Source organism: Monocercomonoides exilis, assembly GCF_001643675.1.
Source record: "Monocercomonoides exilis strain PA203 chromosome Unknown scaffold8-1962414, whole genome shotgun sequence".
NCBI classification, from domain to species: Eukaryota; Preaxostyla; order Oxymonadida; family Polymastigidae; genus Monocercomonoides; species Monocercomonoides exilis.
The window spans coordinates 1,109,385-1,133,276 of record NW_027150553.1 but is presented as its reverse complement, the minus strand read 5'-3'; the positions used below and the strand labels follow the sequence as shown (position 1 = coordinate 1,133,276).

Below are 23,892 nucleotides of genomic sequence, written 5' to 3'. Positions count from 1 at the left end.
TTCCTCTACTGACTTGATGCTGGCTTCCTTTTCTGTTTTTTGATTTCAGCTGCATTTTGCGAGAGAGTCGAGAGTGGATATGTAATAGAGATCGGTTTGAGGGTGCGATCGCTGTGCTTCTTGTGTGTCTGTGCAAGTGGCTGGAGGGGATGACAAAATTGTTTGATAACAGATGTATTTTGAGAGGCTGATGAAGAAGATGAAATAGAAGAAGTTGAAGAAGAAGGTGATGATAATGATGCAGTTGGTACAGCTGTTGAGGAAGGAGATAAGGTTGTTGTTGACGAGCTGGATTTTGAATGAGATGACTTTGAGGAATGAGAGTGTGAGTGAGGCTTTGAAGAAGAAGAAGAAGAAGATGATGATGATAATGATAAAATCACTGAAGACGTATCACAAGCGCACCTGCTTTCTTCAAACTGATTTCGATTCTTCTGACGAGCTGCCATATAGCACTCTCAGCTCGCTTTTCCTTCTCTCTTCGTTCTCTTCGTCCTCCACAAAAAATAGTCCATCTCCTCTTTAGCACCTTCCATTAAGTTCGCATTGCCTACCTCTGCTTATCTTCATTGCGAAATAAAACCCAAATAGTCTTTGTGTTCCACTAATTTTCCATATGACAGCCATTTCAGCAGGAAGGAATTACAAGAGATGTTCTGCCTTAATCAAATAACTCCAAATGGCTCATTCTGTCAACTTTACTTTAGAAATTTCCATTTTTCTCTTACTGAAAATAATTTTCATGTTGAAGCCTTTTTTTCTTTCTCTTTCTCATTCATCGCATAATGGGCTTAATAAAATTATTCTCTTTTCTTGTACAGATTATTCTCCACATGCACACTGATCTTTTCTCTCCTCATCCTTTTCCTGCTCTGAGCTGTTTCTTTAAACTTAAGCTTCATCTTCCATTGCTTCTTAGCAAAAAGCTGGATGATATTTGTCTTCCGGTTGAATAAAACTTTTTTCATTCTTCGCTGTCAATGTATTTTCAAACTATTCCACAACGTTTTCCAACAGAACATTAAATTGTTCATAAAAAAATGTTTCTGCTTTTTCACAGGGTCTTCTAACTCAAACTTAAAGAATTGAAACTTCCACTTTCTTTTCTTCCTGTATTTGTTCTCATTTCTGAATATGTTTCTCTTTTCACAAGCCTCAAAAAAATCCCATCCATCATTTTTGTTCTCTTACGCTTTCTGCTTCAGCTTCAAATAGAACCTTTTCAAAACTTCTTCTTTTCTCTCCATTTCAAGAATCATTCTGCTTATCTTCATTACGCTTGTCAAAGCATTCTTCTCATCTATCTTTCGGTTCAGCTCCATCCTCATCTCCCACATCTTCCTCCTCTTCATCATCACTGCAACTTTCAGACTCAAACCCTTCCTCGTTCTCCTTTGCAGCAGCCTCTCTCATCTCATTCCACGCATCCTGGTCAGCATCTTCATACACAAGCCACTCTTTTATCAGTTCACCCAGCCACATTTCTCTTCGCAGGCGCTGCGGTTTTGGTGACAGCATTGAAGCAGTTTTCTTTTTCTTTGCGACTGCTTGCTGTTGAGAGGGAACAGGATACACAGGAAACGAATGCCTTGAACTGGAACGCGGAAGCAACGCATCTGAAATCAATGGCCTCTTTTGAACAACTCCTGATTCATTCACATTTTCAATAGGAAGATTTCCTGCTTGTTCTTTTGGTGAAACCTCTTTTCTGTTTGTTTCTGTCTTTTGCACTTGTTCTTTCTCCTGGTTGACAGCATCCAAAGGATCAAATGCGATTTGTGCAGACGAAGAAAGGTGCAGTTTGTTTGGAGTCGAAGGACTTTTCCCTCTTTCCAGGGCAAGTGGACGAATAGCATGAGGAGTTGAAGCAGAAGAAGCAGAGGCACAACCAGGAGATGAAGATGATGACGAAGAAGACGAAGAAGAAGAAGAAGTTTGCTGAGTTGCGGATTTTTCATTTTCCTTCGTTCGAATAGGAATGGACTGAGGTTGAATAGCGGGAGAAGAAGCACCCGAACTTGGTGAAGAGGTTGAAAGAGCTGGTGATTCTGAGTCTATTTTGTGATCCTTTTTGAGATGAGCATCCAAAGTCTTCAGGGCCAACAGAAGAAATTGAGTTCTTTTTTCTGTTGTGAGAAATGAAGATTGATGAAGCGAAGAGACAAAACTTGAGGGAGAGTGGAATGAAAGAGAAGGAGAAGATTGTTGTTGGACGTTCATAAACAATGACGAATTTACAAGTGATGAAGGACAATGAGAAAGAGGATGAAGAGCAATGTTTGTATTTGCAGAAAAATCTGCAGCTGAATCAAAAGGCGCAACCAAATTAAGGGCAGGGTATTTCTGCATCAGATCCATTGCCATTGAATTCTGCTACGTGAAGAAAGACTTCAATTTTGAGAACAACATCGAAGAAAACAGTTTTGACATCACATCTTTTATTCCATACACGCTGCTCTGACTGAATGTTCTTTTCCCTTTCTCCTTCTGGAACAGAAAAGGTGATCCTTTCCCTGCTCCTTTCCTTCCCTTCCTGTGTGTCACTTCTGCTTCCTCTTTGTGCGACCACCAGCCCCTCCACTTCATCCCTCTTCCTCTTCTCAACTCCGCCCTGCTCTGTCTCAAGCCGCTCTTCAGTGCGCTCATTAGATCCAACCGCGTTCTGGTCTGCCTCGCGTCGACTGCTGCTAACACAGGCATTTTCCGCATCTTTAACACAAATTGCCCATTTTCCTCGCTTTTGATTCGCACATAGCGGAAAGGCACATCCAGTTCATCGCTCAAATCTTCCAGGTCAGAATTCGCTAAATCATTCAGCGTTCAGTCCAATTTCCGCTCTCTTGTCAAAATTGGCGTTTTGCTTTCTTTCGCCTCTTGTGGCGCATCGCTTGCCATTTTGTTCCCCTTCTGGTTGATCTGTGTGCCTGTCCCAAGGTGTGATTGTAATATTTCTTGGACGCTGCTAAACAGATTCTTGTCTTTTTCCTCTATCTTCTTCGTCATTTTCTCCATTTTCCTGAGTTCTCTCTCTTCTTTCTTCTTCAGCCTCCTCTCTTTTTCTTCTTTCTCCTTCTCCTTCTTCTTTTGTATTTCCTGTAGCTTCATCAGCAGAAATAGTTTTTCTCTCTGATCATCAAATTCCAATGAATAAAACGTAACCTTCGAATCTTCATCGTCCACTTTCCCTTTCCCATTCTGAAACTCATCTTGCATCGCCCTTGTCACTTCTTTGTTCAAATCCTTCATCCCCATCACACCCAACGTCACCCCTCCTCCTCCCCCTCCTCCTCCTCCTCCTCCTCCTCCTATTCCAATTCCTATTCCTCCTCCTCCAACAGCAGGTGATAGCGGAGTTGTCGGAGCACCAACAGCTCCTCTTCCCATCTCCATCTCTTGGCTGTACGCAATCAACGCTCTCCCTCCGACTCCTCTTCATCCACCGTCCATTCGCTTCCCTCGCGTAAAGTGTATTGTTCCAAAGGCGCCTCGTTCTGTAGAGTATTGCATAGGTTGAGGAGAAGGTGAATGTGAAGGTGGGGGAAAGGGAGTTGTTTTTTCTGCTTTTCCTATGAAAAAGGCTCTAATTATGGCTCATCATTGTTCGTTTCTCCTTTAATGTCGTTTTGTAAAGATTCTTTTGCTTTTGTATTCTTTTCTGCTTCTTTTTTATTGTCTTTGCTTTAAAAGCAACTTCTTTGCGGTTGTTCTTTGAATCCTCCAAAATCACTTCTTGATCCTCTTCTTTTCAGTCATCTTTATCGACTTCAACTTCTTCCTATTCTCCAGATTCTCCGCATACCGCTCCACTATCCGAAACTCTGCAAACAGCGGCAGCGCCTCAAACACATCGGGAGGGAGAACAAAATATTGTTTTTTCCTTCTTCTTCCGAACTGTTGCTGCATCTTCCTCATCTGCTGCTCTTCGCTTGTCAGAAATCTGTTTCTAGAAGAGCGAAGCAACGAGGAAGAGGAAGAGGAAGAGGAAAAAGAGGAAGAAGAAGAAGAACGTGAAGCGCTAGAAGCAGCAGCTACTTGCGCACAGCGATTGAGATGGCGTCGGCGGAGGAGAGGATGCATTGCTCTTATGCTGCGAGCCATAGCAATTTCAGAACGATGAGGCGGTTTTGGATGGATAGAGAATTCTGTTTCTGCTGGAGAAGATGAGGAAGATGAAGAGGAGGAGAACAATAAGATAGACGGTTTTCGTATGGATAACGCAATCTTTCTAACATTTTATTACCACTTAGGTGACCAGGATTTGAGCGATCAGATGAAAGAGAATGAAGGCTATCCTGCAAAAAGAATCTTTGAGGAAGGAGAGACGGAAAATTGATAATTCAGTAATTCCGCTAAGTTACTCCTATTGTCGTGTTAAGAATGTGAAGAGGAGGATGTATTTCCAGATGCTTGCCTGATGCAAACGACGGAATTAGCAGAAGACGAAACGATGAGCTTGGACAAAGAAATAAATAATGCTATAAAAGATGCAGCTGACGATGCAGTTGGCAGAACATGCGAAGAGAGGAGCTGCACATTTCCCGATAATGAGTGGTTGAAGGAGAACACAAAACTTTTTTTTTTCCAAGTCCCGCTCACTTCCCCTCTGCTGCCACTTCCTCTTTTGTCTCTCTTCTTTGCAATTGAGTGCATGATATCTCTGTTTCACTTCCGCTCAGACGACATCGAAGACAATAGGCAGTCACGTGAAGTTGTCACAGGATAATCAGTCCTTGTCTTTGCATCTCTTATAATAAATAATTCTTTTCCTCCTGTTAAACGCTTAAGCGTCTTTGCCTTCAATAAGGAAGATGAGGAAGATGAATAACTCAATAAGGTTTCTCCGTATATCTCCAAAGGCGAGAATCTTCTTTTGTCATTTTCATTTCCTATTCTATTGAAGTCTCCATCTTTCTCTCCTTCTCTCTTTCTCCTTCTTTCTCCAAATAACCTCCATATCGTTAACGAATATCTCGTACGGGAACAATAACGAATTCTTTTTCCCATCTGAAACTTTCACAGGAGATTGTAGTTATGCAACGCAAATGACCCCGTTTCCCTATCTGTGGTTTATTTGTAAATGGGTTCCCATATTTGCATCCAACACGCTCCATAAGAGGAGTTGTCGACTTATAATGCGAGACAAGAAGAGCAGGAGCATTGCCTCTCATCCAACCCAAACATCTATTGATGCTTCAAAGAGGATAAATAGTTTGTTCCTTCAGAAGAAGAATTGGAAGCTCCACTTAAGTTAATGTTGACTTCTGCAGATTATACACACGAAGGGGCAAATCTCAAATTTGAAGAACACAAGCCCAGCAGCGGTAGTGGAAAGGCAGAAAGAGACAACTTTATTTATTTAGGAGCAAGAAACAGACGTGAAAGTGGTTTATTACGATGGACAGAATAAAGCGATCTGTTTATTGATATCCCTTCAGTAGGAGGAGGACATCAAAGAAGAAAAAGAACATTTTGATGAGTTGGAAGACGTTGAAGATTCGTTAAGGTCCGTGCTGTGTGAGCATTTTTCAGCTTTGGTTGTTGCTGCGATGAAGTTCATGAAAGAGATGCCATCAAAAGAGATTGTAATATGCAAGAGAGCATTTTGTGGGAGCTAATACAAAGTATCGATACCAAATGGAACTGTTGAGAGGAAGAGGAGAAGGAGATCTGAAGGTTCATGGAGAAGAAATATTCTCAAAACATAATTGGCGGTGAAGCAGAAGAGGAGGTCTCTTGTTAGAAATATGAAAGGATGTTTGCTGAATATGAAGGGCGCTTAATTGACTCAATCATGGAAGCATCAAAGCTGCTTGCGGATGACTGATCTCAGAAAGGAGAAGAAGAACAAGGCGATGATGATGAAGAGAGTTAATTTCGAGTAGCTTATGAGGAGATGAAGTCGGTGTGCGCGGGGAGGATGCAGTCAGCTGTGTCACTGTAATAGCAGTGGAAGCAGATAGAGTGGGGTAGATAACTCCTTGTTCAGTCTTTTTTATCTGTTCTGTTTCCAATGGCAATAAAAACGCTGGAAAGAGCACATGGAAAAGACACATCACCCAAACTTAGAAGAAAAGGTTGAATGAAATAAAAACATGAAAAGGGATGGTTCATATTTTTTTGTATTAATTGATTGAATAAATAATAATTAGAGTTTGAAAAAGTTAAAAAAAGAAAAATAAGAAATATGATTTAAACAATTGTAACAATTATCGAAAAATAGTGCAAACCTTATAAAATGAAAAATTGCTCTTTCATCACTTCTTGCACGAAACTTATTGGTTGTTAATTGTGTGAGTCCAAACAGCTGGAAAGATCAAGCGCATCAATGATATCAATGCAGATACAGTTCAGACAGGCAATTCGATGCATGTTGCCAACGTACAAATTCATAAAATGGCCGTTGCGATCAACTCACGAGAAAAAGAGGAAGTTCATAATGAATAATGAAAAAAAAGTACTAAAAATTACAAAAATGAAAAAAAAATATATATTAAAATAAATACACAAAAATTATTTGCAATGATTAAAAGAAAATTTTAACATACCACATTGCTTCAAATCTTCACCATTGCATAAGACGATCTGTTTGAAATTTTTTTCTTTTCTTTAATCAAGCTCAAAATATTTTGCTTTTCTTCTTTTCTGTTTTCCTGACCTCCCTCTCCTTCGAAAATCCAGGCAATCTTGAAAGAAAAAAACTAAAATTTACCGAAAATAGCTGTATTCACTTGCTGGTACACAAAGTTAACTGTTCTGGGCGCATCAAGCTTCGCCTCTTCAAATACCTCCTCTTCAAGTGACATGCACTGCGTCTGCTCCACAATCACAATCTCATTCGGCCGGATGATCTTCTCCTTCTCCAGCGCATCTGCCACACACGATGTCAATTTGAACATGTTAAAGTTGTCATGTTAAGCCCTTGGATGAAACCATTGCCTCCTCTTTTTCCACTGCTTACACCACACTAATCTGAATCAGCAATGTGTTACATCCAAAATATGACCCCATAAAGCTGCCACACTCTCTCCCATTGTATGTGTACAGACTGTCCGGTAAGTGGAACTTGCGAGAGAATTATACAGTTGTGTTTGCATCCGAAAAAGCGTGTCGTTCGTCTCTCGCTTTTCATCCACTAATATTCGGTTTATATTCGCTTCAGAGTTTGCGTTCGATGCATAGAACAGATTGCAATATGTGCCTTGTGCTGCATACGAAATGAACAGCAAGCATTTGATGTTTACGAGTTGAATCACAAAAAAATACTCATGAAAAAAAGAATCGCTTTCATATAAATTTCTGAATGTGTATTTAAAATTTTTTCATTTTCATTGATATTCCATTCGCGGGCTGACACATTTTTGATGTAAATTATCGCACTGATTGCTATTATTGTCGCTTTTATAATTGTCATTAAATGTGAATATGGTTTTTCATTTCAAAAAATGCATTTTTATTTAATCATAAAAAAAAATATTGAATATATACATATTTATTTTTAAGACTCAATAAAATACAAAAACCAAAAAAAAGACAACATTTCATGAAAATATGTCAAATTGAAAATCTCGATCACAAAAGTGGTCACTAATTTTTCTTCAGATTTCCACACAAACAGACATAAAAAGATGTGGGGAAGCGGTTTGTGCGGAAATCTGAGAAAAAATTAGTGACCGCTTTTGTGATCGCCAGTCATTTTGAAAAACACTTTTATTAAGGTTCTCATCAGATTTGATCCGTTGAACGATCGGAACTATTATAAAACTGAAACTTGAAATGACTGGCGATCACAAAAGTGGTCACTAATTTTTTCTCAGATTTCCGCACAAACCGCTTCCCCACATCTTTTTATGTCTGTTTGTTGCAAAATCTGAAGAAAAATTAGTGACCACTTTTGTGATCGAGATTTTCAATTTGATATATTTTCATGAAATATTTGCTTTTTGTTGTATGATGAGATATTATTGAAATTTGTTTTGTAATATTATCTATTATTATGAAAATTTTATTTTTGTTGATATCTTAATAAATATATAACATGTTTATCGATAAATTGTTTGGTGAACAAGTGGAAAAATTCACTATGAAAAGTGAAAAATATACGTTAAAAAATAACAATCGTTTTGCAATCAAAATGACATAAAAAACAAAAAGTACTTCACAATATTGATCATTAAAAAAATTGAAAACAGTCAGAAATTTTCTAATCAGATTCATCAACTTTCAAAAGAAACATAATTCAATCACATTATCATTAAACAATCACCAAATATCAACTAAATATCAACAATTTTGAACAATGAAAAATATAAGAAGAAATAGCACTATTTCAACAAATTCATGGTATCAAAGACAATTCCTAACAAAAAAGAATACTTATATTAAAAGTTCAAAAACTAACTTGTCTATTTTCCATCTGTTTTCCATCCACTCTCCCCTTTCTGATATTTCTCTCTCTTTGACTCAAAAAGATCAAATTCAACAAAGAAAAAAGACAGACACAATGATAAAACATCACTTCACACTCTCAACAACTCTCCCTTCCAAAAACCTCACACATAGATCAATGAATTCCCTCATAACTCTCTCTTCTAATGAATCTCGATATATACAGATATAAGCGGGACAATAACCAATTTAATAATGGGGACATTATAGGGACAAAAATTACAAGAAAACAATCGGATTCTAACTATTGTGCACCTGGGAGGCTGTTCGTTGTATCCAGGTCCGGATAAAGCAGCCCGAAGGCTGCAATATCTAATACGAACAGTCATGTCCAGCACCCTTCCGATAGAGTGCCAGCTAAGCATACACAACAACTAGTTTCTTAAAAAGAGACACCATAAATACAATTTTGAGATTCATTAAAAGAAGAAGAGTCAAGAAGAAGCTCAAATCTCCTTGGAAGAAGATCTTGAGAAGATTGAGAAAGAAGAGAAGAGTTAGATGATGTGATATCAGAGTGAAATGACTTTCTTGGACGTTGAACTTTTTCTTTCATTGTTGAAGATTCGAGGGCAACCAGAGAGCGTTGAGGAAGATATCCAACAGCAGATGCGCAGACAAATGAGCCCTTGCACTCAAAATACAAGTAGTCCTTCATGTGAGGGACTGACAGTGATGGCCATGAAATTTGCTGAGATGGTACGTACTCTTCAAAGTACCTCTCATGTACACACTCCTTGATAGATGATGACGATGGGGAGTTGTTTGATGAGGATGATTCAAAAATATACAATTGCGAAGATGATGAAACAGATGATGAAACATTCGTATTGTTTTCGAAGAAGTTGATTAAGTCATGAAGTGTTGTGATGTGTTCAGTCGAAAGATTGTTGTCAATTGCATTAACTAACGCACCAAATTCACTATCACAAATATTCTTTCCATGGTGCTCAGCGAAGAAGTTGAGTTGAGTATTTTTCTTTTTCAGGAGTTTCGATTGTTTGGAGAGGATGAAGTGAAGAAGGAAGCGATTTCGGTTGTGTGGACCCGAATCGCAGAAGAACTTAAAAGTGTGAGTGTCTGAGAAGAAGTGTCTTTTGATCACAGATTCCAGACACTCAATAACAAATCTGTGATCATTTGAAAGGCAATCGGAGAAGAAGTTGAATGTTCGTTTTATTTTTTGATTTTTTATTTTTTGAAGAGAGATGATTGTGAATTGAGAGACTTGTTGATAATTGAAGAATTCTTGTTGAAGTTGATTTTTTCTTATGGGGAGTTTCCATTTTTCTTTAAAGTCGAAGACGAAGACTGCTTCTCCCTCTTTCAGATTATCAACTGTTGATTGATAATGTTTTCGTTGCATTTCTGCAACAAGACGATGTTGACGAAGAAGTTTGAGTGTATGAAACTCAGCAGAAGAAAGTCCATTTTTGTTTTGTGAAGATTTGAGTTTATTCTCCAAATAGCTCAACTTCTCACACATTCCACACAGGTCAGTACGCCTTTTCGCTTTTGAGAAGTTGGTGGTGAGTTTGTAGAAGTGAGATAATGAAACTTTGATGTTTGTTTCATCTGTAAACTCTTTCCATAATTTCGTCTTGGGCTTGAAGATTAATCTCTTTTCATTGGGAGAAAAGATGCCCGTTTTCTTTCTTCTTTCTTTCAAAGCTTCCAATCCATAGTAAGTTGTTATTGATGAAGAAAGTTGTGGAATGGAAGCTGTTCGAGGAGGTGGTGTGATGAATGATGATAATGATGATGATGATGATGATGATGATGATGATATGCTATTTGAAGTGTTATTATTAGATGTTTTTGAAGAAGATGAAGAAGAGGAACCACCGAACTGAATTGTTGAAAATGTTGGCTTTGTTTTTTCTTTTGTGTAAAATGAAAGGGAAGGAGTGAAACCTTGTGAGTAAAGATCTTTCCATGAAGAACTCCATTTGTCACTATCGAATTCAGAAACACTTTTATCATTGCAAATACTCCAAAAACTATTGATTCCACTTTTTCTTTTCACAACTGCGATGTAATGTCCGTTTTGTCGATCCAGACGTTTGAATAGTATTTGTCCAGAAAAATGATATATGATGGTTTCTTGATTATCTTTTTGAAGATGTTGAATATCTTTAGAAGAAAACCCTTTACAAAACGTGCGTTGATTGACTCTGTTTGTTTCCATTAGTAATGTTCTCGAAGGTGCTGAACTAGCAGAATCAGTGCATTCATGACAGAGGGCTAGCACCTCTGGAAATGCAGCCATTTCCTCCCATCTCGCAGCACAGCATTTTTCCTTGCATTTATCGCAATAAACACAATTCTTTCCGTTTAAAACTTCAGTCGCAAAAAGAGAAGATAGGCCGTTGTGAGGAGAAGAAGAATTGATAACGACATTGTAACAAATTTCATTGAAGTGTGATGTGATTTTTTGACATTTTTGGCATTTGAAATGTGTGATTAAAACAGGATTGAAGGTATCCTTGTTTATTAACTCATCTTTTTGAAGAAGTTGGTGAAGATTGTCAAACGCCTCGATGACATTTTGTTGCTGTCTGCTTCTATATCCACAAAAGTCTTCCCATTTGTTGATCAGTGATGGGACCCATGAACGCACTATCATTCCATCTTTGGTAAGTTGTTGACAAACACTCAATACTCGAGAAGATAAATTGTTTTGAAATGAAATGGTTTTAATTATTAATTGTTTTTGTGAAGTGATTGAAGATACACATTGAAGGAGAGAGGAAAGATAGCAAGTGTTTCCAAGATTTTGCAAGCCTTTCACTGTTTTTGATGACGAATTGGAATCTTCATTCTTGTTCGAAAATATTGATGAAGAAGGAGATTGAATTGCGGGAAGAAAATTCATTGTGTAATTATTTGAAATGATATTCATATTATTTTTACAATTTGAATTACAACTTTCGTCTGAATGTGTGTCTTGAGGAGACGGAGAAGTGTTGCTGTCTTTTGCAAATGAAGATAGAAGATCTTGAAATGCCTGTGGAGGAACAAGAGTGGGAGAAGTGACATATTCAAGCAATTGCTCGCTCACCCAATCATTTTCATTTCTCGAATATGAAGAAGACTTGCTAGTTAATGAAGAATTGATTGTCATTTTTTGTTGCTTTTTGGATGAAGAGGAAGAAGAAGGAGAAGGAGGAGGAGAAGAAGTAGAAGAAGAAGAAGAAGGAGAAGGAGAAGGAGGAGAGGAAGAAGAGGAAGAAGAAGAAGAAAAAGAAGAAGAAGAAGAGGAAGAAGATGAAGAAGATGAAGAAGATGAAGAAGAAGAAGAAGAAAAAGAAGAATAAAAAGAGGAAGAAGATGAAGAAGAAGATGAAGAAGATGAAGAAGATGAAGAAGAAGAAGAAGATGAAGAAGATGAAGAAGATGAAGAAGATGAAGAAGATGAAGAAGATGAAGAAGATGAAGAAGATGAAGAAGATGAAGAAGATGAAGAAGATGAAGAAGAAGAAGAAGATGAAGAAGATGAAGAAGATGAAGAAGAAGAAGAAGATGAAGAAGATGAAGAAGATGAAGAAGATGAAGAAGATGAAGAAGAAGAAGAAGATGAAGAAGATGAAGAAGATGAAGAAGATGAAGAAGATGAAGAAGAAGAAGAAGATGAAGAAGAAGAAGAAGAGGAAGAAGAGAAAGAAGAAGAAGAAAAAGAAAAAGAAGAAGATGAAGAAAATGAAGAAGATGAAGAAGATGAAGAAGATGAAGAAGATGAAGAAGAAGAAGAAGATAAAGAAGATGAAGAAGATAAAGAAGATGAAGAAGAAGAAGAAGAGGAAGAAGAGGAAGAAGAAGAAGAAAAAGAAGATGAAGAAGATGAAGAAGATGAAGAAGATGAAGAAGATGAAGAAGATGAAGAAGAAGAAGAAGATGAAGAAGATGAAGAAGATGAAGAAGATGAAGAAGATGAAGAAGATGAAGAAGAAGAAGAAGATGAAGAAGATGAAGAAGATGAAGAAGATGAAGAAGATGAAGAAGATGAAGAAGAAGAAGAAGATGAAGAAGATGAAGAAGATGAAGAAGATGAAGAAGATGAAGAAGAGGAAGAAGAAGAAGAAGATGAAGAAGATGAAGAAGAAGAAGAAGAGGAAGAAGAGGAAGAAGAGGAAGAAGAGGAAGAAGAGGAAGAAGAGGAAGAAGAGGAAGAACGAATAGGAGAACAAGGAGGAAGAGGAGAAGAAGAAGAAGATGTTGATTATTGTTTTGTTTTGAAAAATTTGTGAATTGGTATTGGAGATGGAGAAGAGTGACGTTTGTGATTCGAATTTTTATTTTGATTTTTTGTCGAGCTACTTTCTCTTCTTATTGGAGTACTGATTGGGGCATCAACAGCTTGAGAAGGAGAATTTTCATGTGAAATGGTATCAGATTTTTTGTTTTGTTGAGATGATATCGAAGAAGAAGAAGATTGTTTTTTATTTGAAGAAGAGTTTTCTGTAACAATTTTATTTTCCCAGGCATCTTCATCAATAAATCTTGTGTAATCTGGCTCAGCTCGCTGCTTTTTCTTTGCTGATTGAAGAGAAGTTGAGGCTTCAGTGGAATGGGCTAACATCCAGCTATTGCCCTTTTCCCAATCCTGTTCATTTAAGCCTAAAATAATCAGAGAAAATTATTCAAAAAAAATTCAAATAAAAACAAACCACTTTTGCAAGAAGGGAGATGAGGTTTTTGTGGCGGAATGATAAAACCTTGATTCTTCTTCAGCGTTTGCTTCGCGTAAATAAATTTTCCCTCTGTGACATCATATCCATAGTCTTGTAAATCGGATAATGATGTGTTGCGGGAAAGCGCTTGCAGCATTACTGTCTGAGTGTGCAAAGGAGCGTTGTTGAACACCACAGACAGGTCTTCCAGCAGCTTTATGTGATATTCTGTTAAAGAATATAAAAAATTCGCAAATAAATAAGAAAATGACAACAATGACAGTCCATAAATTTTTCTATATAAAACAAGACAAAATAATAATCAAACCGTTTAATGACTTCAACAAATCGTTAATTACTGAAGATGATTGCCTGTAGTTGTAAAATTGATAGACAAGCAATGAATCCACATCATCTCCACGGATGCGTTCAATTTCTTTCCATAATACTTTGTATCGAGAATATAGAGTCGATTGAGGTTTGGAAATATTCATTGTTTTTATTTTTCTGAATTTATTATGGAACAAAAGTCACATTTCTTTTTCGGTGAAAAACACCATGTTTCACACAAAAAATAAGTATTTATGCAATTTGATTTTATCAAAATGATGAATTGATATTGGAAACTGAAATCACAATTTTTTTGTCTTTTTCCAAAAATCAACGCATAAATGTTTCTCATAAAAACTAATGTTAATAACATAATAACAATAAATCATAAAGAAATATATGAAAAAAAAATATAAATAATAAATAAATATTTCTAAACGAAAATTTTCATGAAAATATATCAAATTGAAAATCTCGATCACAAAAGTGGTCACTAATTTTTCTTCAGATTTTGCAACAAACAGACATAAAAAGATGTGGGGAAGCGGTTTGTGCGGAAATCTGAGAAAAAATTAGTGACCGCTTTTGTGATCGCCAGTCATTTTGAAAAACACTTTTATTAAGGTTCTCATCAGATTTGATCCGTTGAACGATCGGAACTATTATAAAACTGAAACTTGAAATGACTGGCGATCACAAAAGTGGTCACTAATTTTTTCTCAGATTTCCGCACAAACCGCTTCCCCACATCTTTTTATGTCTGTTTGTTGCAAAATCTGAAGAAAAATTAGTGACCACTTTTGTGATCGAGATTTTCAATTTGACATATTTTCATGAAATGTTGTCTTTTTTTTGGTTTTTGTATTTTATTGAGTCTTAAAAATAAATATGTATATATTCAATATTTTTTTTTATGATTAAATAAAAATGCATTTTTTGAAATGAAAAACCATATTCATATTATTTATTTCAACATTAAAATGTTTTGAAAAATATCAACGAGCTTGAGAAATTTCTGAAGAAGACTCATGAAAATGCTAAAAGCCCACCAGCGCGACAAGAAATAGAAACAATTCACCTTTAAAAAATGTATCTGAAACTGCATCTTCTTCATCGAATTTTTATTTCATTTATTCGTTGTCATTTTAATATCGTTTATAATTTGTTTTTATGTTTCAAAAAACTTTTTTGAAGTTCACATATTTTCCAATTTTTATTTCTTTTTCATTTTTTGATAACATGAACATTTCATCACTTTTTGTTATTTGTTTAATAATCAATTCATCTGACAATTGAACAAAATATATCATGGTTTTGAAACAATACAAGCAATTTTTTAGAATTCAACAGACACTATTGAAAGAGAAAAAGAATAAACATAAGTTACGTTGAAAGATGAAAAAAACATTTTCCAGAAAAATTAAGATACTTGGAGAAAGCACTGTTTAATTGAAGAATTGCTTCATTTTTGTTAAATGAAGAAGAAGATGGTGAAGAAGAATAAGAAGAAGAAATGAAGTAAAAGAGAAATGTGCAATCAATTGAATGATGTTTCTGAAGAAGATGATGAAAAGGGTTCATGTGATGTTGTCATTGAGATAAAATATTGTATTTGATAAGTGAACTTCATATTGATAAGAAAAACATAATCACAAAATATTCAACAAACAGATTGATGCATACCAATTGAATTGGATGTCCACTGTTCATTGACTGTTCTTGAGTGGTTGCCTCCTCTTTCCCCTCAGAAACTGAAAATGTTGATTTCTTCAAATTCCTCTACTTCATCTTCTTTCAATCACACCCATCAGGGTTCAGTCATTCTCTCCCTTCTCTCATCCTCTCATCATATTTTCTCTTCCAATCCACATCCTTTCCCATCTCTCCCACTTCTTTTGAATCTTCTCTACCAAAACCCAGCTCATTCACACTCACTTCCCCCATCTCTCTGCACTTTATCAATCCCTTCATCAATTTCTCCAAAACTCATCCATTCGCAAGTACACTCAAAGTGTGCTGCTTCTGATCCCTCTTGATGCTTCCTGCTTCTTCCTTCAAACATCACTCGCTATCTGTTTCCTATTCAATTCAAATACATTTCAAAAAAAAAAAAAATAAAAAATTGAAAAAAAACAAAAGACACGTTTGAATGTTGTGTGAAAATGACTCTCGCAGCAAACTCATTTCAACTTCTTTTTGAGTCTCCTCCCTTTCCTTCTTTCTCCAACACACCTTTCAGCAGGCAAGCCACACAAATCAACACCAATTCCACTGAAAGGCCTTCATTCAGAATTAAGTTCCATTGCAAACATTCCATTAGAAGTCTTTCATCCATTTATTTTTCGTTCTTCTTGTTTTTATCAAAATTCTTTTTCTTGTATCTTTTCCTCTTCAAAGAAAAGCAATCCATCGTCCCTTTGAACCTTTGGCTCTTTTTAACATCCCACAACATTCCAACACACAATTTTCATCCTCCAACTCCAATCCCTTTCCATCCACAATTTTCTCTATTATCTTTTCAACAACCCACTCCACAAATCGCACACGTCTCTTCAAATCTCACATCTTCCCGTATTTCATCCATTTCTTCGCTTTTCTCTTTTTGCTCCAGGTCCCTCAAATTGTTCAATCGCCCAAGCCCCTTTCAAAAGTCAACAAAAAATTTCTTTTTTCATAATAATAAAAAAAGAACAGATAAAATCGCATAAGCAGTGATTCAGCAATGCCCCATGCACACCATAAAACATTTGTTGCTGGTCCTGCTGCCTTCGGAAAAATCAAGATGAAGCAACATATTGATTCATTTTCTGAATGTTGGAGGAACATCTACTTCAAAAGAGTCAAAAATATTATAAAATGCCTGAAGATGCACAATCATTAACTTATTCCTCTGCAACGTTTTCATTCTTTTGCCTCAAAACAGGCAAGACGAAGGGCAATAAAACATTCATTTATTGTTTGGTTAATAAATAAGGGTGTCCAACCTATAATTTTATAGGGTGATTTTTTTATCCGGACATAATTTTTATTTTTTGATAGAAAAAAAAATATTTTTTTATAAATCGCATGTTGAAATTTTCGAAAAAACGCAACAATCAATAGTAAATATAATCCATCAATTCTCTTTTAATAATTTTTCTGGTATTTCTTCGTTCATTATCATCTTCAAAATCATCATCTTTTAAAATTTGGGATTTTGATATTTTTCTTTTTTTCGGCTTGTCCTCAGAAAACAAATCTTTTTCAATTTTTTCTTCAGCAGAATCATCAATATTCTTTTCATCTTTCATCTTTTTGTATTCTTTCCATTCATCTAAAAATGCTTGGTCGGTAATATTTTTTCCATGGAAATTGAAACGATGGGTTTTTTTTTTCAGCTGAACTGAAGGAGTGTCAGGCAACTTCACCAATACAGTATTGGACTGCCCAGACAACACTCCGCTCTTTTCAAATGCAGAGTGAATTGATGAAGGAAGCAATGCAGTTTGCAAAGCCTGTGGCAAGGCATTTGCAACTGCTTTTCGTCTGAGTGCGATCGAAGAAGAAGATGGAACAACATAGTTTGAATTGAAACATCTTTTGAACACAGCAAAAACTCCGCAGTCAAGTGGCTGTGTAAGATGAGTGCTGTGTGGAATAAATGTCACCACGTCAATTGATGAATCTGCAAATTTTTGCCAAATATCTGGCTGTGCTTTTGAAGGATGAGAATCCAAGAGAAGCATGCATCTATCTTCGTACATATCCAGCAATTTTCTTCTTCGGACAATTCCAGGCAGTAGTATCTCTTCAGCATAGCGAGCAAACAGTGCATCAGTCATCCATCCATCATTGTATGCCCAGGCGTGAAGCTGCGGGCTGAGCAAGACCTTCATTTCTTGTGGAAGTTTTTTAGATGGCCAAAGAACAAGGCTTGGTAGAGAATAACCATCAGCTGCAACTGCAACCACAAGAGTTGAGTTTGGCATGTTGATTGGTGTTTTGGAAAACCCGACTGGAACATCTGAAGGATGAACGGCTAGTTGTTTTGTGGTGTCGGAAAGGCGTAAAGAGGATTCGTCGGTGTTGAAGATGAGAGAAGGAGAGTATTTGTGAGAATCATGAAGTGATTGCAGAAGAGAGAAGAAAGGTTGCAGAGACTGTTTGTTTGATACCGATAATCGTTGAATATCAACGTTATGAGGAATGGATGTCTTTAGGTCTGGATTTCGTTTAACGAATGAATACGGAGTTGATTTTGAAATTTTAACTTCTTGATCTTCTTCTTCTCCACTTCGAATTTTTCTATCAGTTAGCACTGATTCCATCTTTAATTATAATCAATAATAAATATTTATTAGAAAGAAATTATAATGCAAACCAATCGTTTTGTTTGAGTTAAAGAATAACTCACTCCTGACATGCTTTCTATTCTGATGACTCCTGTAATCACTTCTTTATCTTCTGTAGTGAACAGCTCTGGTCGACCAACTTTTCCTACGATTCTTCCATTTTCAACAGCAGTAACGGCTCGGTTGATCGATGAACGAGAGAATTCCTTAAGATTAACAGCGTCGGTAACACGGCATTTTCCATCAGCAATAATCGTCGCAATACGCACTAATCGATTTTTGATTTGACGATACTGGAAAGATTTCATCAAATCTCTCAATTTCGCCAATCCACTTTCTTTTCTTTGTTTCACTACGCTCATACAAATAAAATATTGGTTATGATCATTCTTTTTATTTTTTAAAAAAAATTTTTTTTGAAATGAAAAAAAATAAAAAAATTTTTTTTCGATTAAATTCTTTCTTAGTCAGCCCCGTTGCTATTACCTAATCTCCTCAGGGGAGGCACAAATCAGAGATGGAGGAGCTAACCCCCCCATCTCCCCCCCATCAGAGATTAGGTATAGTAATTTAATCTTAATTTCTAACTTCTGACTTTTCCTTATATACTAAAAACAAGTAATAAAATATGAAAAGTGGGAAGAAATAATTCATAATTAAAATTTTTGTCCGGATAAAAAAAATGTCCGGATAAAAAAACCACCCTAAGTGAAGATTTTTGATTGATGATTTGCTGCAGCCAGAGCATATTTGAGCTACTATTGAGCGCAAACACAGATGCACCCATGCGAGTTATAGCATTTCAGAAGAACAGGGATTTTGCTTGCGGAGTAAGGAGCGAGTGGCTGTTTTCCAAAATTGTTTGCGAAAAGTGAATTGGTGGGGGAAATTGCATGAATATGAACTTAACTGTATATTGCAAATCATATGGCGCAATATCTGCTGTTATATTTTGTGAAAAATAACTCAAGCAAGATGCAGAAAAAGCTACGACAATTTCAGAAAGATCGAATTGAACAGCTTGTTCATTTCGAGGGAAATGTTGTGTGTACTTGACATATCTTTTGCGCAGGAATTGTTTTGCATGATTTTTTGGGGAAGGTTGGTTTCGTGGAAAAGGAAAGGGAATTGAGGGGTTGGATAATGGAGGAAACGAGCGGAGCGAGACACTCAGCAGGCCTCAACAACAATCTCATTTGCATTTTGCACTAAGCATGCTGGTATGCTATCAGCAAAGACTTGTCGTTGAATTGGGTTTTGAAAAAGAGTTGATTTCTTGTTTATTTGGATAATATAATCTTTCACTTGCATCATTATCGGTTTCATAAAGGATTTTCTGCTTTTGATGATGTTCTTCATCAGCCATTTGTTGTCCAGTTGTCTGTTTTTTATGTAGTAAGAGGCAATTTTGGAGAGCAAGAAAGACTGCTTGGCTGATAATAACCAATCCATTGGAGATGGGAAAATAATTCAAGGCCAAAAAGATGGTTTGATTTTTTTATTTCATTCATTTTTATTTAAAGGTGTTCTTTGAATAAATACAGATTGATCATGAACAGGAATTCCATGGAGAGAAGCCCTGAAATCCTTTGCAAAAGATCCAGAAGTTTTGAGATGATTCTTGTTTGGATTGCATTCAACGAAGTCATTCGTTTCTTACCATCTGTTTTGCATGCTGCATAGCCTGACAATGCTTAACATGAGTTTGCAAGAAAGAGAAAAGCAGTTTATTTGGCATTTTTGTTCGGAATGTTTTGCAGTTGCGACTCTTTTATCTGGGATGATAAGCTGGATGGTCAATCACATTCAGAACGCATTCAGTTTTTTCTATCGCCCAACGTGACTTGAAAAACCTGACATCTTCTATTTTTCTTAACCTTCATTATCATTCTCAACAGTCTCACTTCAATAAAAGATGCTTATTGCTAGAATCGATACATCAATCACATAATCATAAAATTCGTCATTTTCTTCTTATTTCATTTGAAATTTTTGCAATTGAAGTCAACTTCTTCAATCGTCAATGCTTTCTTCGATTTCGAATTCTTCTCTGTCAATACGCTTATCAGATGTTTCGTTCGTTTGAATTATGAACGCCAACGGACAAACACAATTTTATTTTTCTGAGGTGCAAAGCAGTTCAACCGCTCAAAGGCAGTAGATAATTTGTGGACTTCCTTCTTCATCTGTTTGCATCTCTTTGCCTTTCACATGTTTTGTGATGAAGGTTGTTTATTTCATCTGAAATCAACTCATCGAATGATATATTTTTATCTATCGACATTCCTCAAGCAATCATCAACATCTTTAAAAAAGGATTAAATTCGTTTCACAATTCTCAATTGCTCCACCTTCATAGCTTTCATAATCTTCTTCTTCCTCCTCGTCATCATCTTTTTCTTATTATTTCTTTTTCAACTCCTTCAACTATTTTTGCAACTTCATCTTCTTCCTTCTTTATCTGCCTCTTTTCCTTGCTATTTAATTCCTTCAGCTTATCGTCATCTTTTTATGAATTCCAAAATAAGCCAATGAAAACATTCTCATTCTGAGAAATACGATCTGAAAGCTTTAATTTCTGTGACAGACATTTTCCACACACAACATTCATTCTCCTATGCATCTTCTTCTTCAACATCTTCTTCGATGAACGAATTAAAAATATTCCTATTTCCATTTCATTCAACTCCCGTTAAATCCAGGGCCAAGCATTACCTTTCATTCCTACTCAGATAGACGAAAGAAATATTTATTCTATCAAGGAATATCTTTAAAAATTATTTTGCAAATGAAATGCTACAATGTCAAATCAAGAATAGTCGATCATCGGGCACACAATCCATAAAGGTTGCCTCTACATTATTTATTTTGAGATTGAAAGAATAACAGGAAGAAGAAGGAGCAAGGTGGGAAAAGATTTCTTTGAACAAACAGTTGCAGGGATAATTTTCGAGAGATTTCGCAAGGCCACATGCCTTCAACATGTCTGAGAAGATGAAACGATGAGGGAAAGCAATTTTGAGGAAAAGGCATATTTAACAGATAATTCTATAAAAGAAGAGAATACATGTCCGACAAGTTATCTTGATTTCATCAAATGCGCATACGAGCAGTTTTCTTCTATTTTGTGTGCCATCTCCACAACTTTCTTCGGTTTTTCTATTGCGCGCACAAATTCACAATTTGTCTTCACATTCAATAACATTGCCAACATTCTTCACCTTCTTCAGAAGACCTGTCGCGTTTTGAGTTCTCTTTCAGGGCATCTTTACCAACTTGCAATTCACTTCCTTGAAATCAAGAATGCTTTCCACGTTTTCATCATAAGCTGAATGCCCGTTGATAAAGATTTATTAATCAAAATTCCAATTGCTTCTGTTCTGTCATGTCCAACAACCAAGTTGTCTTTCTGAGTGATGTTTCCCATGAAAGCGAACAAGATCTCTTTCACAGAAGCGACAAATGATTCGCACACAAAATACAGATCTCTTCCGACACAGGCCTTGTTGGCTGAAAACACGATATTGGTGATGGAAAAGGTTGTGGATGACACTTGTGAGCCTTCATTGAACTCGATCATGAGAGCACCGCCTCTTCCTCCAGAACTTGTATTCTCGCTCACACAGCAGGTGGAGAAGGTGGAATCACTCTCCGAAAACGTATTGTCAGGGACAGATGAGGCGAATGAGATGCACCCACCATCTGTGGCTGTCTGTTGGTTCAGCTGTTCTGAGTTGATGTTTGTGATGGTGCAGTTGGCGAGGGAGAGGGAGAGGGCAGGGGAGGTGGCAGAGGAGAGGACACAGCTGGCTGGAGTGGCTGTGGATGTGATGTGGGTGATGTTGGAGGAGTTGAGGGTGAGGGGGTTTGTGAGGGAGGTGAGGTGGAAGATGCTTTGGCTGTTGAGGGAGAGAGTGGTGATTGCTGTGTGGTTGAGGGCGAGGGAGCCAGCAGTGAGGAAGAAGAGGGGAGTTTTTATTGTTATGGAGGTTGTTCCGGTGATGGTGGTTGTGTTGAGGTTGAGGGAAGGGGAGTTATCGGAGAGGTGGAAGAGGATGGGGGTGATGGGGTTTGAGGAGTTGTGGGTGACGGTGAGGGCAGAGACTGTGAGGGAGCCCTGAGTCTGTCGGTAGAGGGCAGAAATGGCTGAAAAAAAAGATGATGATTGAAGAATTCCGATTGATGCGATGATGATGGTATCTGTGCCATTTCCTTTGATTTATGTGTCAAAAGCAAGGAAGATAAGTGTTTGAGTGGGAGCAAATGTTGAGCTGAGGAGGGTGAGGGAAGCCTCTTTTAAAAGAATAAGCCATAGATTGCATACTCGATAGTGGAGCAACGATTCTGTTGCGTTCTTCCACAGCCATCAACATCTGTTCCGTTGTTTGCAACATTTCTGTTCTGGCTTATGAGAGGGAGCGAGCTGTTGACAGTCTCATTATCAGCTGTGTTGTTGTTCCGCACTTTTTTTGTTGGGGTTGTTGATCCGCAATTCTCAAATGGGGATTGAGTGATGGCATTACCATTGAAAAACACATCATTTCCTCTTCCGTTAGTAGCTGTATTTCATTGAAGAAACAGAAAGTGATGAATTTCATTCCATTCATCCAATCATATGTTCTTGTGCAACACAACGCAGCACCACCATAGGTAGTTGGATTTTCGACTTTGTTATTTATGAACTGGCACTCTTGGAGCAAGCATTGTTTTGGTTTATTTTGTGGAGGCCAATTGAATGTGAAAGAACCAGCAGAATCACAACCTGAATTTGAGATGAACTTGCATTTGGAAAACAGGAATTTACCATTTGCAGGAATTGTTTGTTGTGCAAAATACCAACCAATTCCACACCAGCATGCTATTGAATAACTTTCGACTTTATTTTCCAAAATGTGATATTTGGAATTTGATTGTGGAGCATACACTTCAACTGCTCCTCTATTCCTCGCTTGACAACACGAAAAATTGGATTTTTCGAGAGAGATGTTCAACAAATTTTGACAGAATAACGCTCCATTATTTACATTTCTTGAACATGCAGTGAATGAACATAAAGTGCACCATCCCAATCACTTCCTCAATTAGAATCATTCCATTCGCACACTCAAAGAGAGACTGTTCAAATCTAATAAATTCAATCTTCCGAGTGTTTTTCTTTTATTTTCAGTTCCAACATGAACGATAGGGGCATTTGACAAAGAATTTATTTGATGGTGGAAAGAGATATTGAAAGAGGAGAGATAGATATGATCATTTTAATGGGATTGATAATTATCATAAATGATCAAAACACCAATTGAATAAAGAAAAGACTAAAGTTTAAAATGAAATATTCATTTGTTCCGTATTGAAATAAATATTCATAGGCAAGCATATCAGTAAAGACAACATACAGAATAATTCCCCAGTTAATACAAATCAATACATCATTTTTCACTCTAAATTTCTCACTTTCCATTTCTCACTCACTTTATTTTTTTTATCCCCACATCACACTTGGTGTTAATATGACTAGGTTGTTAACTAATTAATGATAGACAAATGCTTTCGTGTAATTATGTTTACGTTATTCTATATGACAACTTAATGTCAATTCATTTGAATTAATGCAGTGTAATTTTCAATTTTTTATTTCATATTTTCTTAATTAAAAAATGGTTTTTTATCGCAGTTGATATTTATTATTTAGTGGAATGATTAATGATGTGCACTAATGAATATTAAAAAAAAAAATAAGAAACATTCATTTATCCAAGAAGGGTTTTGATGAACTATTTCTGTATTTTGTTTCAAACAGTTTGAAAAAACTCATTGAAAAATTCCATTTTTCTTCTGAAAGATAATTCCAGTATTGTTCCCATTTATTGAAGTCAATAATTGAAATTTTGTCATCATCGCACTGCAAAAAGCTGTCATTGGAATGGTCAGAAGAACTTCCATTTTTGACTATTGAAATAAAATGCCCTTCTTTATGCTTCAATGAAGAATGGATAATTGTTCCAACGAAGATGTATTTTGCAACTATCTCACTATCAGATGAATGATTGTCAATTGAAGATAACACACGAGGACTGAACACATGAAAATCATTTGGGCCAATTCCTTGACTTCTGAAG

General features: G+C 36.5%; 8 protein-coding genes across 8 annotated transcripts; 1 reads left to right on the top strand and 7 right to left on the bottom strand.

The window, feature by feature from the left end:
• Positions 1 to 1,296: 1,296 nt before the first annotated feature.
• MONOS_8710 (uncharacterized protein) lies at positions 1,297 to 2,364 on the bottom strand (the record flags this gene model as incomplete). The annotated part of the gene is made up of 1 exon (XM_067879145.1): positions 1,297 to 2,364. One exon carries the CDS (start codon positions 2,362 to 2,364, stop codon positions 1,297 to 1,299), a length of 1,068 nt encoding a protein of 355 aa, XP_067733039.1.
• Positions 2,365 to 2,373: 9 nt separating this feature from the next.
• On the bottom strand, positions 2,374 to 2,700 carry MONOS_8711 (uncharacterized protein; the record flags this gene model as incomplete). The annotated part of the gene is made up of 1 exon (XM_067879146.1): positions 2,374 to 2,700. One exon carries the CDS (start codon positions 2,698 to 2,700, stop codon positions 2,374 to 2,376), a length of 327 nt encoding a protein of 108 aa, XP_067733038.1.
• A 120-nt stretch (positions 2,701 to 2,820) lies between these two features.
• Positions 2,821 to 3,252, bottom strand: MONOS_8712 (uncharacterized protein; the record flags this gene model as incomplete). The annotated part of the gene is made up of 1 exon (XM_067879147.1): positions 2,821 to 3,252. One exon carries the CDS (start codon positions 3,250 to 3,252, stop codon positions 2,821 to 2,823), a length of 432 nt encoding a protein of 143 aa, XP_067733037.1.
• A 471-nt stretch (positions 3,253 to 3,723) lies between these two features.
• Positions 3,724 to 4,098, bottom strand: MONOS_8713 (uncharacterized protein; the record flags this gene model as incomplete). The annotated part of the gene is made up of 1 exon (XM_067879148.1): positions 3,724 to 4,098. The coding sequence occupies one exon, from the start codon at positions 4,096 to 4,098 to the stop codon at positions 3,724 to 3,726; it is 375 nt and encodes a 124-aa protein (XP_067733036.1).
• A 1,884-nt stretch (positions 4,099 to 5,982) lies between these two features.
• MONOS_8714 (uncharacterized protein) lies at positions 5,983 to 6,896 on the bottom strand (the record flags this gene model as incomplete). Its single annotated transcript, XM_067879149.1, has 3 exons — positions 5,983 to 6,061; positions 6,228 to 6,304; positions 6,786 to 6,896. 3 exons carry the CDS (start codon positions 6,894 to 6,896, stop codon positions 5,983 to 5,985), a joined length of 267 nt encoding a protein of 88 aa, XP_067733035.1.
• Positions 6,897 to 13,028: 6,132 nt separating this feature from the next.
• On the bottom strand, positions 13,029 to 13,609 carry MONOS_15723 (uncharacterized protein; the record flags this gene model as incomplete). The annotated part of the gene is made up of 3 exons (XM_067868615.1): positions 13,029 to 13,048; positions 13,113 to 13,343; positions 13,444 to 13,609. The coding sequence occupies 3 exons, from the start codon at positions 13,607 to 13,609 to the stop codon at positions 13,029 to 13,031; spliced, it is 417 nt and encodes a 138-aa protein (XP_067733034.1).
• Positions 13,610 to 16,540: 2,931 nt separating this feature from the next.
• Positions 16,541 to 17,752, bottom strand: MONOS_15724 (putative DDE superfamily endonuclease; the record flags this gene model as incomplete). The annotated part of the gene is made up of 1 exon (XM_067868616.1): positions 16,541 to 17,752. The coding sequence occupies one exon, from the start codon at positions 17,750 to 17,752 to the stop codon at positions 16,541 to 16,543; it is 1,212 nt and encodes a 403-aa protein (XP_067733033.1).
• Positions 17,753 to 21,192: 3,440 nt separating this feature from the next.
• On the top strand, positions 21,193 to 21,897 carry MONOS_15725 (uncharacterized protein; the record flags this gene model as incomplete). The annotated part of the gene is made up of 1 exon (XM_067868617.1): positions 21,193 to 21,897. The coding sequence occupies one exon, from the start codon at positions 21,193 to 21,195 to the stop codon at positions 21,895 to 21,897; it is 705 nt and encodes a 234-aa protein (XP_067733032.1).
• Positions 21,898 to 23,892: the final 1,995 nt, after the last annotated feature.